Here is a 22715-nt window from a genome sequence, read left to right as displayed (position 1 = left end):
CTCACCTTTGCTGCTGCTGTTTGCAGCTCTAGTACTCTTCACGTGTTCATTTGGCAGTTGGGAACATAGACTTGAGGGACCCCCAGGTTGACAGTGGCGGGATCAAGTCAGCAAATGAGGTAAAGGAGAAGAAATGCAGGAAACGACAGAGCCAAGAAAGACTCTAGAGAATGAGTCACTAGAAATGGTTACAAATAGTATCAAATACATTAAGAAGTCAGGATATACTAAAGAAATATCAAGTGAGTCACCTCAGGGCTGGTAACTCACTTGATAAAAAATACCAATAAGCCTCGATTCAATCAGTTAATTAATTATATCCCATAGAACATGAAACACATGAAATTTATCCAGACAATAAGCAGCAAGATACAATTTCAGCTAAAATCAAAAGTTATGTCATTAAACTTTTGTTCCAGACCTTTGACCCAGGAAGCAAGTCAAAGTCCCACATTTTCTCTCTGAGGCCCCTTCCTCAGTCTTACTCACGTGAGCATAACTCATGAAGAAAAGCTGGTTGTTGGTGAATTCAATGCCTGGTAGGAGAGGCTCCTCAACTCCCTGCCTCTTGTCATTTATCCATTTCCTGTAAGCCTGGGGAGAGAAGTAGAGGAGATGACCCTCTGCAATAATGGCTTTTCTCTTTTCTCCTCCAATATAGATATTAACTATATCCTCCCCCATGTGCAAAATGTATCCTGTCAAGCTTTCCTTTAAGAAAACAAACATCTGGAAATGCAAGTCAATGGTGTGTTGCTTAACAGTGAGACAGGTTCATCTGCAAAAAGACCTTTCACTCAACAGATACCAAAGCAGCTGGGCCAAAGTAGGCACATGTTAAGTAACATCCTTTCTTCCCCCCAAAAAAGCTATTTTTTCTATTCCTACCAGGGAACAAATAAATCTAACAAAATGGCAAGCCCTATGGAAATAAATATTGGGACCAATCTATCAGCAAATTTATTTATTTTGCCAGGTAAGAGAGAAAACTATAATCTTCGATCACCATCATTTTATAAACTGAAGTATATTTTAACTAGAATTAGAGGAAGAATATAACCTCAGAATAACAGCTTGCTCTTGACACTGAATGCATATAGCTTTATGTATATATTTCTACATCATCCTTATGTGTTTTGCTTAACCGTGGAGCAGGGGATAATGAAAACATTATGATGGACTCCTACCTGGCCCACTACATGTGAAACACTAGCCTCTGACTGTAATTTAGAAGCTTAGTATTTTAAGAGAAAATTGTAAGGAGGGTTGCATAGAGTATACTCAAAGAAAACACCTACAAACCTAGCCCCAAGATTTCTGTAGCATGTTTTAAGACTACACTAAAAGTATCCTCTGAAAAGTATCTTTTAACTACATGAATCTTAATAACCAATATTACTGTTAGGGTGACTTTATTCTCCAAAAAGAAAAAGGAAAGAAATTCAGCTCTACTCATTTAACAGAATATAACAGTCAAAGGGGAAATATAATTCAATTTACAGAAATTCACAGAATTTATAGAAATCTAACTCCTCAAGAAAATGTCTGTAGTGTAAACTGAGGTGCACCCAAATGGTATTTTATAGCTTAATTTGTAAAATCACAGCAAACATCGCAGTGCATACCCTAAAAGCTTGTCGCAGCCCTCCATTATCAGCAATATTTTCTCCCAGTGTCCTCTTCCCCTTCACCTAACAGAAAGAAAAAGAAAAAATAAGAGTGTTTCACAGCCAACCATCATTCAGCAAGAGGCATAAATATGATAGCAAGAAAACACTGCTGTATTTTAAGGAGAAAATTGCATTCAATACATCAGAGGTAGTCATAACATATTGTGAGATGGCAAACGAACCCCAGCAAAGTGCTCCTGAATATAATTTCTATTTTATTATACTACTCATTTCTTTCTCACCCATCTCTCTATTCTCACCAATTTAGCCAGCTCCAACAAAATGTTAACATATTCTGAGTGACTCTGGTTTAATAGGGACAAAATAGAAATGTCAACATACAGATTATTTTCTCTGATTAACTAACATAATTTGAGTATTCTTTTTAGTGAGCTTCTGTTTCCAAAAATCTACCATCCATACAGGAATAAGATTTTAAGACCAACCACTACCATTTTACCTTCAGCAACTTTCATGAAAAATTAAGAAGATAGTTCTCCTGGGGAACAAAAATCCAATAGAAGAAGTGCAGACCACAAGGTCAAGGTTTGCAATATGTATGACAACCAGCCAAGCACAGTGAAGACATTCTTCCAAACACTTGAAGATTATTTCTTCAACTCTTAAATAGGCGAGGACAAAAAGTATTCTAAACCAAGACAGCCACAAGCCAAACTCCAGCCTCCTGCTTGTTTTTGCACAGGCTGCAGGGCAAGCCTGGGTTTTACATTTTTCAATGGTTTGGAAGAAAATAGAAAGAAGGATAATGTCTCGTGGCATGTGAAAATTATACAAAGTTCAAATTTCAGTGTCTGTAGCTCAACTTCTATGGGAACACAGGCACATTCATTCAAGTGCATGTTGTCTGTGGTTGTCTGCTTCCTACAGTGGCAGAGTTGAGTAGTTGCAACAGACCTTGCAACTCACAAAACCAAAGTTATTTACTGTCCGGCCTTTGACAGAAAGAGTTTGCCAATCCCCATATCAGAGACAAAATAATGCCCTATAATAATAAAGAGGTCTATGTTCTAATCCCTAGAACCTGTGAAAAGATGACTTTCTGCAGCAAAAGGCACATTTAAAATATGATTACATTAAGGATCTTGAGATGGACACATTAGCCTACATTATCCAGGAGAAAGTGAAGTTGTTCAGTCGTGTCCGACTCTTTGTGACCCCATGGACTGTAGCCCACCAGACTCCTCCGTCCGTGGGATTCTCCAGGCAAGAATACTGGAGTGCGTTGCCATTTCCTTCTCCAGGGGATCTTTCCAACCCAGGGATCGAACCCAGGTCTCCTGCACTGCAGGCAGACGCTTTAACCTCTGAGCCACCAAGGAAGCCCAAAGAGTCCAGTGTACTTAATTACAAGGGTCTATATAAATGGAGGAAAAGGAAGTTAGGAGAGGGAGTGTGTCAGGGTGATGCCATGTGACAAGACCTGACCAGTCATTGCTGGCTTTGAAGAAGAAAGGGAGCAGGAGCCAAAGAATGTGGGCAGCCTCTAAAAGCTAGAAAAGGCAAGGCAAAAGATTCTCTCCTAAAGCAGCTAGAAAGGAAAGCAGCCCTGCAGACACCTTGACTTGAGCCCACTGAGACCTGAGTCAGAAATACAGAACTGCAAAATAATACATTGGTGCTGCTTCAAGTCACTAAGTTTGTGGTGATTTGTTATAGCAGCAACAGACTAATACACATAGTTCCAAATTTTCAAGCTACAGATCCTACCAACTCTACCAACTCCTTATTTTTAAGATAGCCCAGTCACCTGGGTATCAGGAAATACCCATGAATAAAAACAAATCTTCAGAAAACACTCATCTCTGTAATCACCCAAGATCCTCCTAGCTTCCGTCCCCAAAAGTTAGCACTCCTGCTTTACCCAGCGTCTTTCTTTTACTACAGTCCTATGAGGCAAGCGCTGTTATCACCACCGTTTGCTTAACAAATGAGGAATCTAAGGCTGAGAGTGTGTGTCAAAGGTGTTACCCGGTGCTGCACCAGATCCCCTGTCCCACCAGGAACCCATTCCAGCAACTGCTACAGGCTGAGGAAGATTAAGTTTAGCTTAGGGGAATCCACTCCCCTCAAGCTTGCTGGGAGATGATACCAGTTACTTCTCAGTGTGCAGTGAGAACATTCCAGCCCCTCATCCCAGGCTGAACAATTTCTGTGATGCAACTCATGCTCCAGAATCCTCTAAGGGATGAGACTGAGGCTAAACTTCTGAAACCAGCATGTTTTCCTCATCATTTTACAGGTTTCTCCTGAAACTATTTCTGTGGCTGACTCCTTTATCTAAGAAACCCCTTCTCAGGCTCTGTTCTAATGGACCTGACCTAAGAGGGATGCAGTGAACTCACATTTCACAGGGATTCGAACTCAAGTAATCTCTGCCCAGAGCCTTTGCTCCATAATATGTAACCTTCTCAAGTCTTAACTCCTTTTGATTCTACTGCTTCTGTTTCTAACCACTCATGCTCAAATTGAATCTCCTTCCTTGTTCCTCTAAGCTTTTCTTTTAGAGGTCTGAGGAGTAGTTTTACCCCTCAGGCTCCTCCCACTCTTGACCACCTCAGTAGAACATATGACCTCAAGTTTGCCTCTCAGGACTCATCGGCTGCTAAGAGCCTGTTTCTCAGATGCTCCACTGGAGCTCCCCTCAGTCCACAGCAAAGAATAACTCAGGCACAGAGGACTGGCCTCCACAGATGAAGCTAGAAAAATACAGCATGGTCCTTTATATCCACAAAGGAAGCCATCCCTTCTCCTCAGGGAATGAGACCGAAGCCGTTTTCTGATGGTTGAATGGATTTATGCTGAGACAGGCATGCCCTTTCTAGCGTCCTTGTTGCAAAGGTACACATTTGTCAGAATTCAGTTTTGGTATCTGACACTTTGGCCAAAATGGATGTTGTAGAACAGTCCCTGCCCAACACATCACGCAGGTTTCAAATAACGTAAAGTAAGACAATGATATGGGAAGAAGAGTAGGGGTTTTGGAGTCATACCAGTGTAAGCTCTAATGTAGATTCTACCATGGGTTTTAATCTCTTTGAGCCTCAGTTTCCTCATATGTAAAATAGCCTAGTAATATGAACACCTCTCAAACCATTATGAGGATGAAATTCGTTCCAAGTGTAAAGTCTAATCCCCATGCCTGTATATAATAATCACCAGGAAATATGCATTCCCTTCCTCCAAGAAAATTGCTCTTCTACTGTTTGTTTTTTTTTTTTTTTTTTAGCCACTATTGTTTGTTCTCCCCTGGGATGGTGTACCTACGAGTATGTCACAAAGCATTAGGAATATTAAGCATGACTCATTGAGTGCTTATTGCACAGCAGGCATTGTGCCAGTGCTTTACATTATCTCAGTTATTTAATTCTTATGACAAGCGAATAAAGAGTTAAAAAATAGCTACCCGTTTCACAGATGAAGTCTCTGAGACACTGGAATGTTAAATAACTTGCCTAAGTTAAAAAAAACTTACAATCTGCGATTGGTTGAACCAAAATATGGACCTGTGTCTGACTCTAGAATCCTTCCCCTGTGCTTTTTTTTTTTTTAATTTCGAGAATACTTTGCTAGTTTTCTAGATGGATTTTCACAATGTGATAACCCCTGAATTGAAAACAGAAACACAAAAGTATCTGTTTTAGGTCTTCCCATGACATTGTTGTAGACATTTTAAAAATACATGGGCAGAGAAATGGCTTTCCAGGGCACTGATGAAGCAGCTAGAGATATAGACTCAAGGATACAGACTCTGCTCTCATGTCCCAGATAAGGAGTGGTCTCCCTTGTGCTGTACATAGATCAAGAACCAGCAGAACCAACTCAGCGTTTATAAACATTCCCTTTAAAAGTGCATGGATTTTTTACCTGAATTCTTCTGGACTGATGAAATATAGCTCAGCAGACTAGACTTGAGGCATAGTGAGGTTTCAGGTGCTGTCCCAGCCCCAGGAAGTTACTGGGTAGAGGACATGCTTGACTGATGGACCAAGAGACTCTAGAGAAACCCTGTGTAGACACATCCATCTACCCTGGTTTTGCGGGGTCTCCAGCTTTTCTTAGGTGCTGTGCCCTTGACTAGACAAATTAGGAGCACACAGTTTTCACAGCGTTATAGAGGAAGATCTTCATGCAGACCCATAACCTACCAACAATTCTTCATTACTGGTCTCATTGTCAAATACAGTGAGAGAAATCTGTGACTTATAATTATGAAAGCAGGGACAGAAAATGCAACTGGAAAACTACAAGAAAAAAAAAAAAACTAATAGTGGGGGAAGGGAATGAAAGCTAACCTGATCAAACTAGCAAAATAAGAAAAGGAAAAAGAAGTAATAAACAATGTATAGGAGATAAACTATACAGAGAAAACTGTAAAATTGCATTTGAAAGCCTGGAACAAAAACCAAATAGATGGAAAGATATACCACATACTTGAACAACAGGACTATGACAGAAATGCCAATTACATACATTTAATGTGATTTAACTTAGAATCTTGGGCTTCCCACGTGGTGCTAGTGGTAAAGAAGACATATGCCAATGGAGGAGACACAAGAAACATGGGTTTGATCCTTGGGTCAGGAAGATCCCCTGGGAGGAGGGCATGGCAACCCACTCCAGTATTTTTGTCTGGAGAATCCCACAGATAGAGGAGACTGGCGGGCTACAGTCCATGCGGTCTCAAAGAGGTGGACACACAACTGAAGCAACTTAGCACGCATGCACACAACTTAGAATCATAATGGGATTTTCTTGGGGAGTGGGTAAAGAGTGGGTAAAAGGATCCTGGAATTTATACAGAGGTATATTTGCCTGAGAATGGCCAACCATATAAAAGAACAGTGAGGGAGAGCTTGTATTGGCAGATACCAGAAAAATCCATACAGCCACAGTAAAAATGCACTGGTACAGAAATCAACAAGTAGATCAGTGGACTAGAATATATAAACCAGAAATTTATCTCAGTATATATGAGATTCTAGTATTTCACGAATATTCAATTCAGTAAGAAAAAAAAAAACACATATTTTAGTCAGTGATACTGGATCAATTTATCCTTTTGGAAGAAGATAAAAGTGAACTTTCATATTAAACTCCATAGCAAAATAAGTTGCACATGCATGAATATTTAAATGCAAAATGACAAAACAATAAAAAAAAAAATCCTTCCCAGTAAAGCTGCTGCTGCTACTGCTAAGTCGCTTCAGTCATGTCCGACTCTGTGCGACCCCAGAGACGGAAGCCCACCAGGCTCCCCCGTCCCTGGGATTCTCCAGGCAAGAACACTGGAGTGGGTTTCCATTTCCTTCTCCAATGCATGAAAGTGAAAAGTGAAAGTGAAGTTGCTCAGTCATGTCCGACCCTCAGCGACCCCATGGACTCCAGCCTACCAGGCTCCTCCATCCATGGGATTTTCCAGGCAAGAGTACTGGAGTGGGGTGCCATTGCCTTCTCCATCCCAGTAAAGCTAGGAGACTTCATATATGATATAGAATGGAAATGCATAAAAAAGAGGCATCTTTTGACTCTATGGAAATATTTAAATTTTGTTTGTCAAAAAATACCATATACAAAGTACAATGGATGAGAAATATATTGAGGGGGAAATACTATAATATGAATGACATAAAACTTTAACATCTATAATATTTTTTAAAGTTCTCATAAATTGACAAGAAAATAATACATAAATGTTTCTCCACATATCACTGGTAGAAATGTGAAATATTATAGCTTCTTAGGAACAGTAGGAAACTATCCTATAGGGCAAAAAAAAAAAAAAAGAATATACACATAATAAGAGTATTTACTGCCACAGTATTTATTATGGAGAAATAACTGGAGACACAGTGTAACCCTTCAACAGGACATCAGTCAGCTGTGTTAGACTAGGGGTCCCCAACCTCTGGGATCTAATGCCTGATGATCTGAGGTGAAGCTGATGTAATAATAATAGAAACAAAGTACACAATAAATGTAACGCACATGAATCACCCCAAAACCATGTCCCCCACCCCATCCAAGGAAAAACTCTCTACCTTGACACTAGTCCCTCATTCCCAAAAGGTTGGATGTCGCTGTGTTAAGAGTCCATTCACACCATGGACTTTTAGGCAGCCACTAAAAACAATGAAGTAAAGGCAGGTGCGTGGTGTACACACATGTGTATGTGTGTGTGTGTGTGCATCTCCACGTGAGCATGGGGAAAAAGTGTATCAAGGTTATTGAGATGGATTATAGGTGGGGAAGATAAAAGCGATGAGAGGGAAAGGGGAAGGCAGTAGAGGTGAAGACAGAAAAGGAAAGGAACAATATTTCACACAGAAAAAGCATGTATAAAATCACATTGTCTTTATAAGAATGCATATAAGTATATATAAGAGAAAATCAACATTTTAAAAGTTTTTTTTTTTTTTGCTCCAACTTCTTTATCTAAGAGCTCTTAACCAATTCAGAGTTATTAATTCAAATTGTGGCATGTCAATGAGAGTTTGCTGTATGGCTCAGGAAACTCAAAGGGGGGCTCTGTATCAACCTAGAGAGGTGGGATGGAGAGGGAGATGGGAGGGAGTTTCAAAAGGGAGGGGATATACGTATAGCTATGACTGATTCATGCTGAGGTTTCACAGAAAACAGCAAAATTCTGTAAGGTAGTTATTGTTCAATAAAAAATAGACAAATTTAAAAATTAAAACAAAATTGTGGCATGTGTGCTCAGTCGTGTCCAATTCTTTGAGACCCCTTGGACTGTAGCCCACCAGGCTCCTCTGTCCATGGGGATTCTCCAGGCAAGAATACTGGAGTGGGTTGCCATGCCCTCTTTAAACTGGTGATTTTTTTTTTTCAATGAATTAAAGCTAAGCAGTAGTTTGGAAAGAAATCTTTCTAATGATACACAATTCATATTTTTGAGATATTTATTGTTTATCTTTGCTACACAGTTTTCTATACTAATCTGAATCTAGGAGAATAGACTAATGCTTAGGCCTATAATTCTCAAACTGTAGCTTCTATCAGAATCACCAGAAGGCTTATGAGAAGACAAAACGCTTGACTACCAGGCTCCACCCTCCCACCTACCCCTACACCCCCACTCCCCAACTCCAAGATTCTGAGTCAGTAGGTCTGAATTAAGACTAAAGAATTTGTATTCCTGACAAGTTCCCCAGGGAGTCTGACACTGTTGACCTGGGAAATACATTTTGAGTACCAATGCTCGAAAGCAAGCTAGTGTCTACATGAGGAAAAATGACTCACAGCATGTCCCCTCCACTGCAGTTGTACTCACATTTAAGCCAGCTTTCTTCCAATAATAGTTGCTATACTGGTTAATCATGCACTTTGTTTTTTCCTTAAACTTTTCTTCTGAATCCATAGACCACCAAGGATCCAGGTTTCCATTTTTATCATATTTTCGACCTGGCCAAAAGGAAAGTTAAAATATATTTGCATTATTTATGGAAACAAATAAATTTCTGCACCTTCCCTTTCCTTCACTTCAACAAGCCTTGAAAACACAGTCATGGACCACTCCTGGAAGCACTTCCTGCTTTCTCTCCAGTGTCACAGGTTAATTAATTATAAAAAGTAAAGAAAGGAGAAAAAGGTCTGAGGAAGTTCTTTACTTCTAAGCAACCAAGGATACTTTAAGGTTTATCAACTTATGGCATGTACCATTCTTGACCAATCTCAGATTGTTTCTACCTGCTCTGACCTCAAATATTCTCTAAATTATGAAATGAAATGGCTGCCTTCAGAAAGCCCATGAAAGGAGTCAAAGCACCACTGCCTGTGAAATTCCAAATGATCCATAGGAACAGCCTCAGTGAGTCACTCACACCCTGCGACCACAGCCCCTGACTCAGCGCTAAAAGGACTGTGTTTCCTCCAAGTTGCCAGCAGCCAAGAGACATATAAAACCTCTCTTATGAATCATTCCACAGCCATCAGTGTAGATGGAAGGCCCATCTGTCCTGCTCTGACAAGGAAGGTTGCTCTAAAAACAGAACTTGAAACAAGAATGGAAATCTCCAAAACACAATGGAAATAAAGATGAGTTATACATGCTTTTTTGCTACAGGTTCATTGTTCATTTTCCCTGTATCCCTCAAAAAAAAAAAAAAAAAAACACAACAACAACAACTCTAGGTGTATCTGGACTATCTCCTATACTCAAGGTTGTTATTGGTTTAAATTTAATTGCACAGAGAACTTCTCACTGAGCTTAGAAGAAAGTCCCCAAAGCAAAGGTGTTGAGGAAAATGACCCAGAGCTCTTCAGCAAGGCTGCATGCCACTACCACCCCGATCCCCCCACTCCTGGAGAGCTCCAAGTCACTGTCCTTGACCTGCTAACCAAGCAATCATTAAATAGTTACTGTGCGATGCACTCTTCTAAGTACTGGTTACAGAATGAAATGCCATCTTTAGATTCTGTCCAAAAGGCTGCCAGAAGATTCTGAGGGACAACTATACTGAAGTTTCCCAGGGAAAAAAAAAAAAGCCTAGAACCAAGAGACCACTACTGGCTTTTGTTTCTTAGCTAAGAATCTCCTCTCAGATAACCCAAATGCAGCTCAGGGGATTCAGGTGACTCCCAGGCAGCTACATTTCAGCAGGGAGGGGTGGCAAGGGGAGCAAAAAAACTCCAGTGATTAAGGAAAGGCTGGCTGCTGGGAGTAAAGAATTATCCAGAAGGAGAGGAACCGAAAGGGTCTCTGGCCCTGGGGTAGACATCCAGGAAAGGATGTTGGAGATCTCACAGATATGGAAGAAAGAAGTCCCTCTAAACGGGGTTGCCTTGGGCTAGGCAGTTCCTGAGCCTGCTCTGTATATCACTGTGTGCCAGGCTCTCTCTGTCCACGGAATTCTCCAGGCAAGAATATTGGAGTGGGTTGCCATTTCCTTCTCCAGGCGATCTTCCCAACCCAGGGATCGAACCCACATCTCCTGCTTGGCAGGTGGATTCTTTAACACTGAGCCACCTGGTAAGCCCAAAGGAGAAAGGAGTTCTGATTTAAAATGATGACTTTCAAAGGGCAGTCATTTGTTTTGTTTGTGCAATACTCTGCTCTTTTTGCTTATATGTCATCAAGATACATACCATACTCTATATTATGTATTATCAGGAAAACATAGCCTTTCTAAAAGAAATTCTGAATACATGACAGCATAGAGGAAAACTGAGATTCAACACTGCATAAATCTTGAAATAGTGTAAAGGAATCAGTTAGCCAAGTTTCAAGAATCCTAACTGACTGAGTCCTAACTCGGCAGCATGTATAATCATCTTCAGAGCAAAGCTCACACCTCTGGGGAGAGCATCTCAAAATGGTGAATAAAGAAAGGAAGAGAAGCTATAAAGTCATTCCTATAACTACTGTGGCAGCTACAGCAATTCAGATCTAAATGCAAAACTAATTTCACTGAAATTACAAGGTCTGCTTTAATGCTACCCCATCTCCAACAGGAACAATTATTTATTTATTGCAAGCTAATACAACAAGACATGGGGGGAAGTTTTCAATCAGCAATTATACTGCTTTGGCTAATCTTCAATCTAAGATGATGCCACTCTCCAAAGATAATAGCAACAATTAACATCCATATCATCAACATGACCATAAAAGCATCAGCTTATACAGTGAATCGGTACTTACCATTATTATCAAATCCATGTGTAAATTCATGTCCAACAATTACTCCTATAGCACCATAACTCAGAGATCTATGGCATAAATATATAAATGGGCTAAAATTATAAGCATGAATGTCAGAGCATAATTCTTTATTTTTTTTTCAATGAAAAGCCAAGACAATTCGTTTTCTACTAACCACATCCACAAAATTATAATGAGAGAAAAAAGTAAACACATCCTTGTCATTGAAATAGACAAAGAAACTATAATTTCTAATGGTGTCACTATGAGCATATATGAGCCTTAGTTTCTACCCAGTGAAATCAGGGATATGAAAGTGATGGTTTCTAAAGGACCTTTCAGCCCTAAGGCTTCTGTGGGTATATATGCACTCTAACTGCAGTTTATATTTATAAACACCCAAAGCAGTAGCAGATTTTGAAAAGATCCTGTCAGTAAACATACTGTTTATTTTTCATCTGTGAACCTGCTGAAAATTGTTTTCCAAATGTAGACATAAAACAGGAATAGAATAGAGATTAAAAGGGATCACCCTGCTTTGGAAGGTAGTCACATTCCTCTGCTTCTGTGACAGACAAATTCACAGGTGGACAGCAAAGACTATGAAGCCTGAACCAGATTTGGAAAAGGTGTTAGAGTATTTCTGTTCACCTACAAAGGTGAATGCTGACAATTCCACACACCCTGAATGCGTATGCTCCTCCTCCCACCAAGAGTTAATCTATTTCCCTCCTGCTTGAAACTGGATGGGCCTCGGGACTTGCTGTGGCCACCAGAATGCAGTGCAAGGGGCCAGGTGTGACTTCTGGGCTGAGGCCTTACAGCTTCCATTTGTGTGCCCTCTTGGAAGTCAGTTGCAATGTAAAGAAGTTGGAGTAATGAGCTGGAGATGCCAAGTGAAGCAAGTGAGAGATGCCAAACGTTGAGAGACATCTAAAGGACGAGAGAAGCCCAGCCATTCGAGCCAGCCCAACCAAGGCACCAGACATGTGAGTGAAGTCATCTTAGATCCCATGGCCCCAGTCGAGCTGCTGAGCCAATACTACACGGAGCAGAAATAAGCTGTCTTGACTGGAGTACTGCCCCAACTGCAGAATCAGGAGCTAACAGTGGTGGCACTTTGTTACATAGCAATAGGTAACTAAAAGAAAACACATAAATGATGTATCAGGAAATCAGTAAGGGGGTTTCCCTATGTATATGTCTGGGATCTTCTCTTTCAACTAAAAGTTCCCTGAAGACAAAACCCTTATCTACTTGATTGCTGCTAAATTCTCTGGACTTAGGACACTGTAAATGAGTAACAATGATTTAACTAACTGATTAATTTGACCATTTCTTGCAAGTGACAGATCAATATGTTACTTATTTTAGTCATTCAATGTGCGCATGAGGATTATAGACAACTTTAAATCCTTGTTATAAAGATTCTTCCTGAGATTTGTAATTATACACAAATATTTCACAGTTGATTCCTGACATGCAACATCAAAATCACCCAGCACTAGATAGGACCTATAAGTGGAAGGAACAAGAAATTTGAAGCAACATGTTATTACAGGACATAATGATCCTTAACATGCTAATTGCTTGTCACAACTATACCCAAGGAAGTGCTGCAAGATTTAATTTTTCCCCTTGGTGGCAATTCCTTCCTTTGTTATTTCTTTCCTGCAAGGTAATTTGCATTTGAAAAAAATGCTTTCCTACTGTTTTTCCATCATTGCAAACCTTCATTAAAGAAGTGAGAGTAAAACGATGCATTTCAATCATAGAGCTATGAGAGCAGGGTGGGACAAACTTGTAATTCTACATAGAGCTAATTTTTGCAGCAGTAGCTCTCACTATGCAGCCTGTAACATTTCGCTTTTCTAGGACTCTTAGCTCCAAGAATAGTACTCAGTCCTCTACAAGCCTCAGTCAATGCTGTTGACTGGATGAATTTAAGGGATGAACCACGGGGGCTTATAGCAACTGCTCTGCAATAAATGTCCCTTAAGAGGGAGACCTGGCGTGCTGCGATTCATGGGGTCGCAAAGAGTCGGACACGACTGAGCGACTGAACTGACTGAACTGAACTGACTAAGAGGGACTGCTCCAAAGAGCTTCCTATTCACAAAGGGTAATAGAGAATTCAGAAAATGATTGAATCATTGTAAGTTTCAATTCTCAGTTACATAATCACAATCCTTTGGACAAGAGACAAAAAGTAAAAGTAATTTTAGATGACTAAGCCTGACAATGATAATGTTTCATAACACTAAATTTGCATCTTTCATTTTATCAATGGACATTATTTAAATTAGCATGTCATAAAAATAAATTAATAAATTCGTATGCCTTTTAAAATGTGACTGGCTGGCCAGAAACAAGAAGACTCCTGCAGAGAAAATCTAGCCTTCCAAAAATAAAATGAAAAAGATGACAATTTTTCCACCCACTCAGTTTCTCTTTTGTTCTTACCACCCAATGGGTTGCACATATGCACAGGATTTGCTGTCAACAACAAAGCAACTGTGATCTCACTCTGTCATCAAGCAAAGGCTACTCTAGGTCTGGTGTGGAAATTCATAAAAATCTCAGAGTTACAAGCAGCTTTAAGGTCATTTAGTTCAATTCCTTAGCAGAGGCATAGGTCCCCTTTACAAAAAACCCATTAAAATGATCCTAAGAATTCTCTTCTTAGGTGTGTCCGATAACCAGGAGCTCACCCCCTTCTGAGGCGGCCCATTCCCTCTTTGAGTAGTTCTAGATAAAACAGCGCTCCCTAATGCTGACCTCGAATCTCTCTCCTATCTATTGGTCTGGTGGAGTGGTACAAGGTGTTCTAGCTGAATACCCTCTGACCTCCCCAAATTTACTAAATGATCTTGCCACACTTTCTTTCAAAAACGTGAAGACGCTTACGAGGTTATCCCTCAAGTACTCTCTTCTCAAGTTCTTTTAACTCTTTCTCTTCAGTCATGAATTTGAGGCCAGCAATTTCCAAAACACAGGAAAAAGGGAGGTTAGGAACTCTGAATTAAACACCTTTAGATAGAATTTTCTTGCAGAACTTCTTGGGAATTTCTATGCTGCTAAGTACTGTGATTCTCCAAAAGAAAGGGAAGGGAAGGACGATTCACCTCCATTACTACTTCATGGGACACACACTTTGGAATATGCTGTCCTAGGCCATTTAAAATCCTGATTTTTTTCTCTGGAAACAATTCAGCTTGTTGATATCACCACAGTTAGACACAACACTCATGAGGGGGCTAAGCTCACCAGTGTGAGGAGCGGGAATACCCACTCATTGGATCTGGAGGAGATCCATCTAGAAGAGATGGATATATGGGAACCCATCTCACTATACTGTGATTCCCATCTCAACAGCATCACCATATTTCCAATGCTAAGTGTCCAAAAGATGCTTAATAATTATTGAATGGGTATCTTAACAGAGGATGGAAGGCTTCAATGCAAAATATAGAACCCCTAGGAAAAAAATAAAAATCTCTCTCTTGCTCAGCATAAAGGTAAACATCAACATTTCCTAAGTTTCTATGATTTTGACTTTTATATCAGAAAATCATCTCATGGACATGATAAACAAATTCACTGATCAATAAATTCAAACTCCAACCTGACTATGTCCAAGTGTCCAGGCATATAACCACAATAACAGAAGATTAGTTTAATTACTAATGATAAGCAACATCAAAAAATTCTAGGACCCTCTTTAGTTTGAAGCAAGCTTAGTGAATATTCAGTCTGTCTTTAACTTTATGGAAATATATATAAATTTCTAATCTTAACAATACAAAAAAAATTGATTACAAATATCTAAACACTGATTAAAACTCTCTGAACACTGATGAAAACTGCTGACAAAGGTCTCTCTAGTCAAAACTATGGTTTTTCCAGTAGTTATGTATGGACTACACATGATATGTGAGAGTTGGACTATAAAGCAAGCTGAGTGCAGAAGAATTGATGCTCTTGAACTGTAGTGTTGGAGAAGACTATTGCCGCTGCTGCCAAGTCGCTTCAGTTGTGTCTGACTCTGTGCGACCCCAGAGATGGCAGCCCACCAGGCTCCCCCGTCCCTGGGATTCTCCAGGCAAGAACACTGGAGTGGGCTGCCATTTCCCTCTCCAATGCATGAAAGTGAAAAGTAAAAGTGAAGTCACTCAGTCATGTCTGACTCTTAGCAACCCCATGGACTGCAGCCTACCAGGCTCCTCCGTCCATGGGATTGTCCAGGCAAGAGTACTGGAGTGGGTTGCCACTGCCTTCTCCGGAAGACTATTTGAGAGTCTTCTGAACTGCAAGATCAAACTAGTCGATCCTAAAGGAAATCAGTCCTGAATATTCATTGGAAGGACTGATGCTGAAGCTGAAGCTCCAATACTTTGGCCACCTGATGCAAAGAACTGACTCACTGGAAAAGACCCTGATGCTGGAAAAGATTGAAGGCAGGAGGAGAAGGGGATGACAGAGGATGAGATGGTTCAATGGCATCATTGACTCGATGGGCATGAGTTTGAGCAAGCTCTAGGAGTTGGTAATGGACAAGGAAGCCTGGCGTGCTGCAGTCCATGGGGTCACAAAAAGTTGGACACGACTAAGCGACTGAACTAAACTGATGAAAACTATACAGCTGAAACCTGGGATGATATGAATGGATTTTGTCCATACAAACTGGTCAATTTTATTTATGATAATGACAGTGCTTCCCTATTGTAGGCTTTATTGATGCCTGATCCTGTCTCTGGGCACTCACCATTTTTAAGCACACCAATCTGACAGCTTCCAACTGCCAGCACCTGAAACTATTTGCCTGAGAGCTTTCTCTGGCCACCAGAGCCCTCTAGGCTTATGCAGGGCAATGCCAATGAGTTAAAACACCCAGTGGCAGCCTTCAATCAGTTGTGGAAAGTGAGTTGGAAGACAAATACCCCAGTTCCCTTGCCCCTGAGATGAAATTGTGCTGAAGCTTATTCTACAATCTTCCAGCAGATATGAATTCAAGTTGCCTGCAGTAATAATTGGCTTTAACAAAAAGTGAAGGAGAATTTCCCTGGTGGTCCATTAGTTAAGAATCCACCTGCCAATGCAGGGCACATAGGTTTGCTCCCTGATCCAGGAAGATCCCACGTGCTTCAGAGCAACAAAGCCAATGTGACACAACCACTGAAGCCCATGTGCCTAGAGCCAGTGCTCCACAACAAGAGAAGCCCCCACAGTGAGAAGCCTGTGCACCACAACCAGGGAGCAGCTCCTGGTCTCTGCCACTAGGGAAAGCCCTCCTGAAGCAATGAGGGGCCAGAGCAGCCAAAAAGAAATAAGTTTTTTAAGTGGAGGAGAAGGCAGATAAGGAGAGCCAGAATGAGATGTGATTATGAATGAGTGAATGGTCAGAGTAATGCAACTTTGCTAGTTTGGAAGATGGAGGAAGAGCGCCACGAGCCAAGGAATGTGGGCCACCTCCAGGAGCTAGACAAGGAAAGCAAACAGACTCCTCCCTATAGCTTCCAGAAAGAAATGCTGCCCTAACAACATCTTGTGTTTAGCACAGGGAGACCCAGGTTGGAGTTCTGACCCTTAGAACTGTAAGCTAATAAATTTACATCGTTTTAAGCCACTTCATCGGAGAAGGCGATGGCACCCCACTCCAGTACTCTTGCCTGGAAAATCCCATGGATGGAGGAGCCTGGTAGGCTGCAGTCCATGGGGTCGCTAGGAGTCGTACACGACTGGGCGACTTCACTTTCACTTTTCACTTTCATGCATTGGAGAAGGAAATGGCAACCCACTCCAGTGTTCTTGCCTGGAGAATCCCAGGGACCGGGGAGGTTCTGGTGGGCTGCCGTCTATGGGGTCGCACAGAGTCAGACACGACTGAAGCGACTTAGCAGCAGCAGCAGCAGCAAGCCACTTTGTTTGTGATAACTCATTATGACCATCATAGAAAATTCATCTGACACAGTTAATTGGTTTCCTTCCTTCCCTGTCCCACTTGCTCACTGCCCTGGTGGTATTTCCTGGTGTCACCTCTGAGAAGAACTACTTGCACTTGAATCCTAGTTACAGAATCTGCTTCTGGGAAAACCCAAATAACAACATTGCCACTGTATTTCTCTTATTTATATATGTATGTGATCCTATGTCATTTTAACCTGCAGAATCATATTCAAATTGTCACTGATCCAAACCAAAATATAAGTGACTATTAAAATCAAGACTACATTTTTTGTGCATTAAATCATCAGAGCAAGCAAAGGCACATAATAAAAGTGGTGATATAACTGACAATGATTATTAGAATTCCCACTATGTGTGGAAATTCTGAATTACATGAGTCTACAGTAAGTTGGTATTGACAGCCTCTAAAGTGAAATCCCTAACTCCAGACACTGTCCATTTCTGACCTGTTGTATAGCTACCCAGTTTATGCTTCTAAAGACAAACTTCATTATCTCTACTTGCTCAAAAACGTCAGTATCTTCTATTGCCTAATGTCCAGGCTCCTTACTGGAATTCAGAGCACTCCAATATCAAACATCAACCTCCTTTTCCAGACTTCTTTTCTACTATTTCCCTTCAAATAACACTTGGACTCACCAAACCAGACTCTTTGCTATTCTAAAAGCAATTTTCTTCCCTTTTTTCACGTCGTTTCTTCCATTTGGAATGGGTTTCAATCCATCACCATAAAGTCAAATCCCAACAGTCCTTTAAGGTTCACGTATTTCCAGTATGCATCAATACATAAATAAACAAATGCATAACAAATGAAAGCTCCCTGTGTACAGGTTAGCCTTCTTATCCAATCATACACCCTGGTAACAAGCATTAGGAAACAGCTAACATGATGAGAATGGGGACTACCCAAGCTGGTTTCCATGCCTTCTTTTATTTGGTTTTGCTTTTGATTTGTTTGTTTGTTTTTACTTTATATTCTGTGCTCTGCCAAACATCATGTTCTTCCTTTCCTGTCAGTAACTGATTTCTCTTATTAGTTTACTTACCGAGGATATTCTGTTCCCCAAAAGAAAGGCTTCTGGAGTTCTCCTGCTGGAAATCCTAGGAGAAAGACAAACACAACTGTAAGGGATATAGAGATTGATTTGATGATGAGTACCTGACTGTAGCCTTAGTCTTAGAGTTTCAAAGGCCCATCAGAAAGGTACTCCTCATGGAGCTGGGAGCCCTCGAATAGATCCAACTGCCTCTAAGATATTAATTCAACTGAGTTTGAAATCAGTGTCTTCCATCAGTTTCAAGGAGACCATTTTGTGTGGATACACTATGGGCAGTAGTGCAGGCTGCTGTGAGAGGGGTTCCTTCAGACACAGCACATGAGAGAGGCTTCCAGCTGTCCTGCAGCTTCCCCTGACACAGAAAGGGTTGGCTTCACGGGTGCACAACCAGTGCAGTCACACAGGGCCCCGTGCAAAAGAGCCTCACACTGGATTTAACGCTCTGTTGTCACTGTCTGAAACACTTAACAATTTTATGTTTGAATGTGATTTTGGAAGTGGAGACCAAGGGGACAATAAAGCACGTTTGTGAGTAAAGGAGCCATGCATGACATTTCTGTCCACAGTTCCTATTACGCTCTATTTGCACACAGCATACAAGATGCTCCCTGGAAGCACAGAACTCTGGTAGACCCACAACACGTGTGAATTCAGCAGGATTCAAAGCAAGCACAAGTATGTTACATCTAGGACTGAATAAGTGGAGGTTCTGACAGCCACGAAAGGGCTCTTTCAACTGGAACCAGAATTTGCCTTGACCACCAAAAGGCAGCAGTGGCATTCTAACCATGTGAATAAGAATTCTATCTTATTAGACAGATAAGAATTCTATCTTACTCCTGTTACTTCACTGCATTAGGCAATCACATACACCAAAATGATGACATAAGAGGAAGGGGAAAGATAGGACTACCCCTGGTATCTTTCCCTTTCAGCCCTTCCTTATTCATCAGTATACCAAAGGTAGAGATTGTTGATAGAATGCACATGTAATAAGAAATGAAATAAAACCTTCTGAATTAGTTTTCTGCAGTGTTTCCACCATCCTGACAAGAAGAAAATACATCCTCATGTATAAGCTAGAAAATACAAACTATAATTTTGGTGATTCCATAGCTCAAGTAAAAGTTCTTGTATCTGTATTTGTTTTGGCATTGTACAATATAAAGATGAATGGTAAAATAATGCTGATGATTTAAATTTTTAATTTTCCTTCCAACTCACAGTACTAAATAGCAGATAAAAAATACTGTGACCAGTCTACAGAATGAGAGACTTTGGAAGGAAGGCCAAAGCTTTCTGTTGCAGTCCCTTGACAGCACTTTTTCCTGCTTTCTGAAAAGGAGGTCCCTGTTTCTTCATTTGGTACTGAGCCCCACAAATGATGTAGCTGGCCCAGGGTACAGATGAGTGGGAGAAATGCCTTGCTTTGCTTTGCCACTGCAACTCACCATAAATTTTGTACCCTAGAGTGGATCCTAGGAGCTGTACTTATAAGTCATTACAACTGGGAATTGCAATCAATAGTTACAAAAAAAAAATTAGAAAGAGATCCTTTCTGCAACATCCCTGCCTGTTACAGGGCTACTGCTCAAGGATCCTAGAGACTGAAAGCTCTTTCATGAGTTCAGAGGTTTTCTCTCCCTTCTTTTCCTCTCAACAACCTGTCTACCTCCCCTCCAAGATAGGATATTATGAGTCATGAGGGCAGGAAAGCAGGTTCTTAATTTAGAAGTGAAATATTAATTTATATAATTCATATATATATTATTGATATTTTCTTAATAACATCATAGTTTGCAATATCAGGGTACAAAAACCTTATTGTACAATGGAGATGGATCCAGCCTGGAGTCCTCTCTCTTCCTGCTGCTTTCACATAATGGAAACTGCAGAGGGGTGATGTCAAATTAATCTTCATAATTTCCACATTTTCTTAAATATCCTTGGCATCTTTACATCAAAATTCCATCCTCTTTTTGGTGATTACTTTTAGTAAGTCATTCTGACTTGGAGATATATATATATATATATATGCAAATATATACCATATATATATGCAAATCACAGTGTTTGTATGAAAATTCTGTCTCATATATCATCAAAAAGCAATGATCTTTGCTAATAAGAACAATGATCATAGACCAATGTGATTTAATTATTAAATCATTACGGCTTTCTTGCTTGGTAATGTGCCCAGCTGGCAGCATTTATGTCCACTGCAAACCCCCTTACAGGAAAGCATCTGACACCTGCTTGAGCCTCCTTTCTGCTGCTGTCACCGTTAGAGGCCCCAGACTCGCCAGCCTCAGCCATCATGCTCCCCTGATCATCTGGGTCTTCACAGCTTGTCAGGGCCAGGGAACCCAACACTGATCAACACAAGAATCTGATGCCCTTAGGACCATTTAGCTAAAGTGAATGGATTAACAGTTTAAGCTGCATTTTTGGAGATGTCAACTGGCAAGAGTGATAGATCAAATTTCAACAGGGCCAACTCGGTATCTTATCTCATAAAGTGAGTGAGTTCTATTGAGCAAAGGGAGAAGTGAAAATAATTAAATAAATGGAAATGGGATTCTTTTTCTTTTTCTCTCCCTTTTTAATAGGCTTTTCTTATCTTTTCTTGCATATTTATTTTATCTCCTCTTCTTCCCATTTCAGCACTGCCTTGCCACCTATTTCAAACTTTTCAAGATTCTTTTTCTATCTGTATATTTATGGGAAACATTCCTTACAAGGTAAATTCGTATGTGTGCATATGTATGTACACATAAATACACATACATATATGAACATGAGAGGAGAGAGGGAGGGAGAGGGAGGAAAGAGAAATTTGACTGTTGGACTGGCAAAAATTAATCAATTGAATAATAGGTAATATTGGCCAGGATGTAGGAAGTATGTTAGTGGGAGTATAAATTGTTGCGAGCATTTTGGAAAGCAATTTAGTCATCTCTTAAACCTTGAAATGCCAGTGGTTCTCCAATTTTGCCATGCATCAGAATCACCTTATTGAAATACAGATTACTGGGCCCCACCCTTAGAGTTAGGTCCAGAGAGGTGGTTAGGAATTTGCATCTCTAACAAGTCCCCCTGAGAGGCTGATGCTTGGGCAACCACACTTCAAGAACCACTGCCCAATCACTGGTTCACATGCACTGTAGAGTCATGACTAAATACGTTTATTGTTGCATCACTGTAACTGAGAAAAGCGTGCAACAACCTAGATGTCCAACAGGAGGGGAATGACTTGATGATATAACCATTTTATGGACTGCTGTGCAGCAAAGGAAGAGTCAAGAGGTAGATCTCTGTCTTCTAGCATGGGAAACACTCTAAGAAATGCTATTGGCATAAATCAGGGCATAGATACAGACATATAAATGCCATTTATATATTTAAAGTAGCCCAGTTTGTGTATATGTATGAAAATTCACACTAAAGGTCTATAAAATACATATCAAAGTGGTCACAGTAGTCATTTATCTCTTAGAGATCATTGGGATTTGGGGTGGTGGGTGGTTAAAGGGGCTTTGGACATAAATGTAATATTTTAAATATTGATTAATCAAAGGTAATCATCTGTAATTAAAATAAACTCTTTTAGAAATAAACATGTGTGGGGCTTCCCTCGTGGCTCAGTGGTGAAGAATTCACCTGCCAATGCAAGAGACACAGGTTCAATTCCTGATCAGGGAAGATTCCACATGCCACGGAGCAACTAGGCCTATGAGCCACAACTATTGAGCCTGTGCTGGAGAGCCCAGGAGCCACAACCACTGAAGCCCACGTGTCCTAGAGCCTGTGAGAGTAGCCCCACTCACTGCAACTAGAGAAAAGCCCATGCAGCAAAGAAGACCTAACACAGCCAAAAATAAATAAATTTTTTAAAAAGAAATAAATGTATGTGTGTTATAGAAAATTCTTCCAAAGATTACCCAAAAACAGTTTATAGTCTACTCAGCTTACATGGCAGTATTTTGCTCATACATTTGTAAATACCAGCAAATTTCTATTTCAAGCAAAAATACAGCTTGTAGTAAAATAATTTAAAACATTTAACATGAGGCTTCCTGTGTGCTGTTTTGGATCTGTCAGGAATTCTCTGTTCCTTATTAATTCCTGAATATTCAGGAACTAAGAGGAGAGGCAAGCCTCTCCCAGGGCTGAGGAATCCAGGCATTTCCTTCATTAGTGTTTCTATATGGTGATAAGTACCCTCTTCCCTCTTGTGAACCATATGGTAAAAGTGATTGTTTATAAATCTGTCTCTTTAATACGGATTGCCTATGTTTTGTAAGTCTGGAATTTTCCTCTTTATCTTTGCTGAAAATAACT

At 40.4% G+C, this 22715-nt stretch overlaps 1 protein-coding gene across 1 annotated transcript in view; it reads right to left on the bottom strand.

The window, feature by feature from the left end:
* Window positions 1-22715, bottom strand: part of PHEX (phosphate regulating endopeptidase homolog X-linked) — a 208832-nt gene that overhangs the window by 9911 nt on the left and 176206 nt on the right. Inside the window, exons 16-20 of the mRNA XM_027534507.1 lie at window positions 18363-18417; window positions 11350-11417; window positions 8980-9110; window positions 1626-1691; window positions 490-594 (exon numbers count right to left, since the gene is read on the bottom strand). Coding sequence (XP_027390308.1) covers window positions 490-594; window positions 1626-1691; window positions 8980-9110; window positions 11350-11417; window positions 18363-18417 — 425 coding nt within the window. The remainder of the gene's footprint in view (window positions 1-489; window positions 595-1625; window positions 1692-8979; window positions 9111-11349; window positions 11418-18362; window positions 18418-22715) is intronic.

The sequence above is a fragment of the Bos indicus x Bos taurus genome, chromosome X, assembly GCF_003369695.1.
Source record: "Bos indicus x Bos taurus breed Angus x Brahman F1 hybrid chromosome X, Bos_hybrid_MaternalHap_v2.0, whole genome shotgun sequence".
Lineage (NCBI taxonomy): Eukaryota > Metazoa > Chordata > Mammalia > Artiodactyla > Bovidae > Bos > Bos indicus x Bos taurus.
The sequence above is the reverse complement of the archived record's forward strand: the minus strand, read 5'-3'. Positions and strand labels throughout refer to the sequence as shown.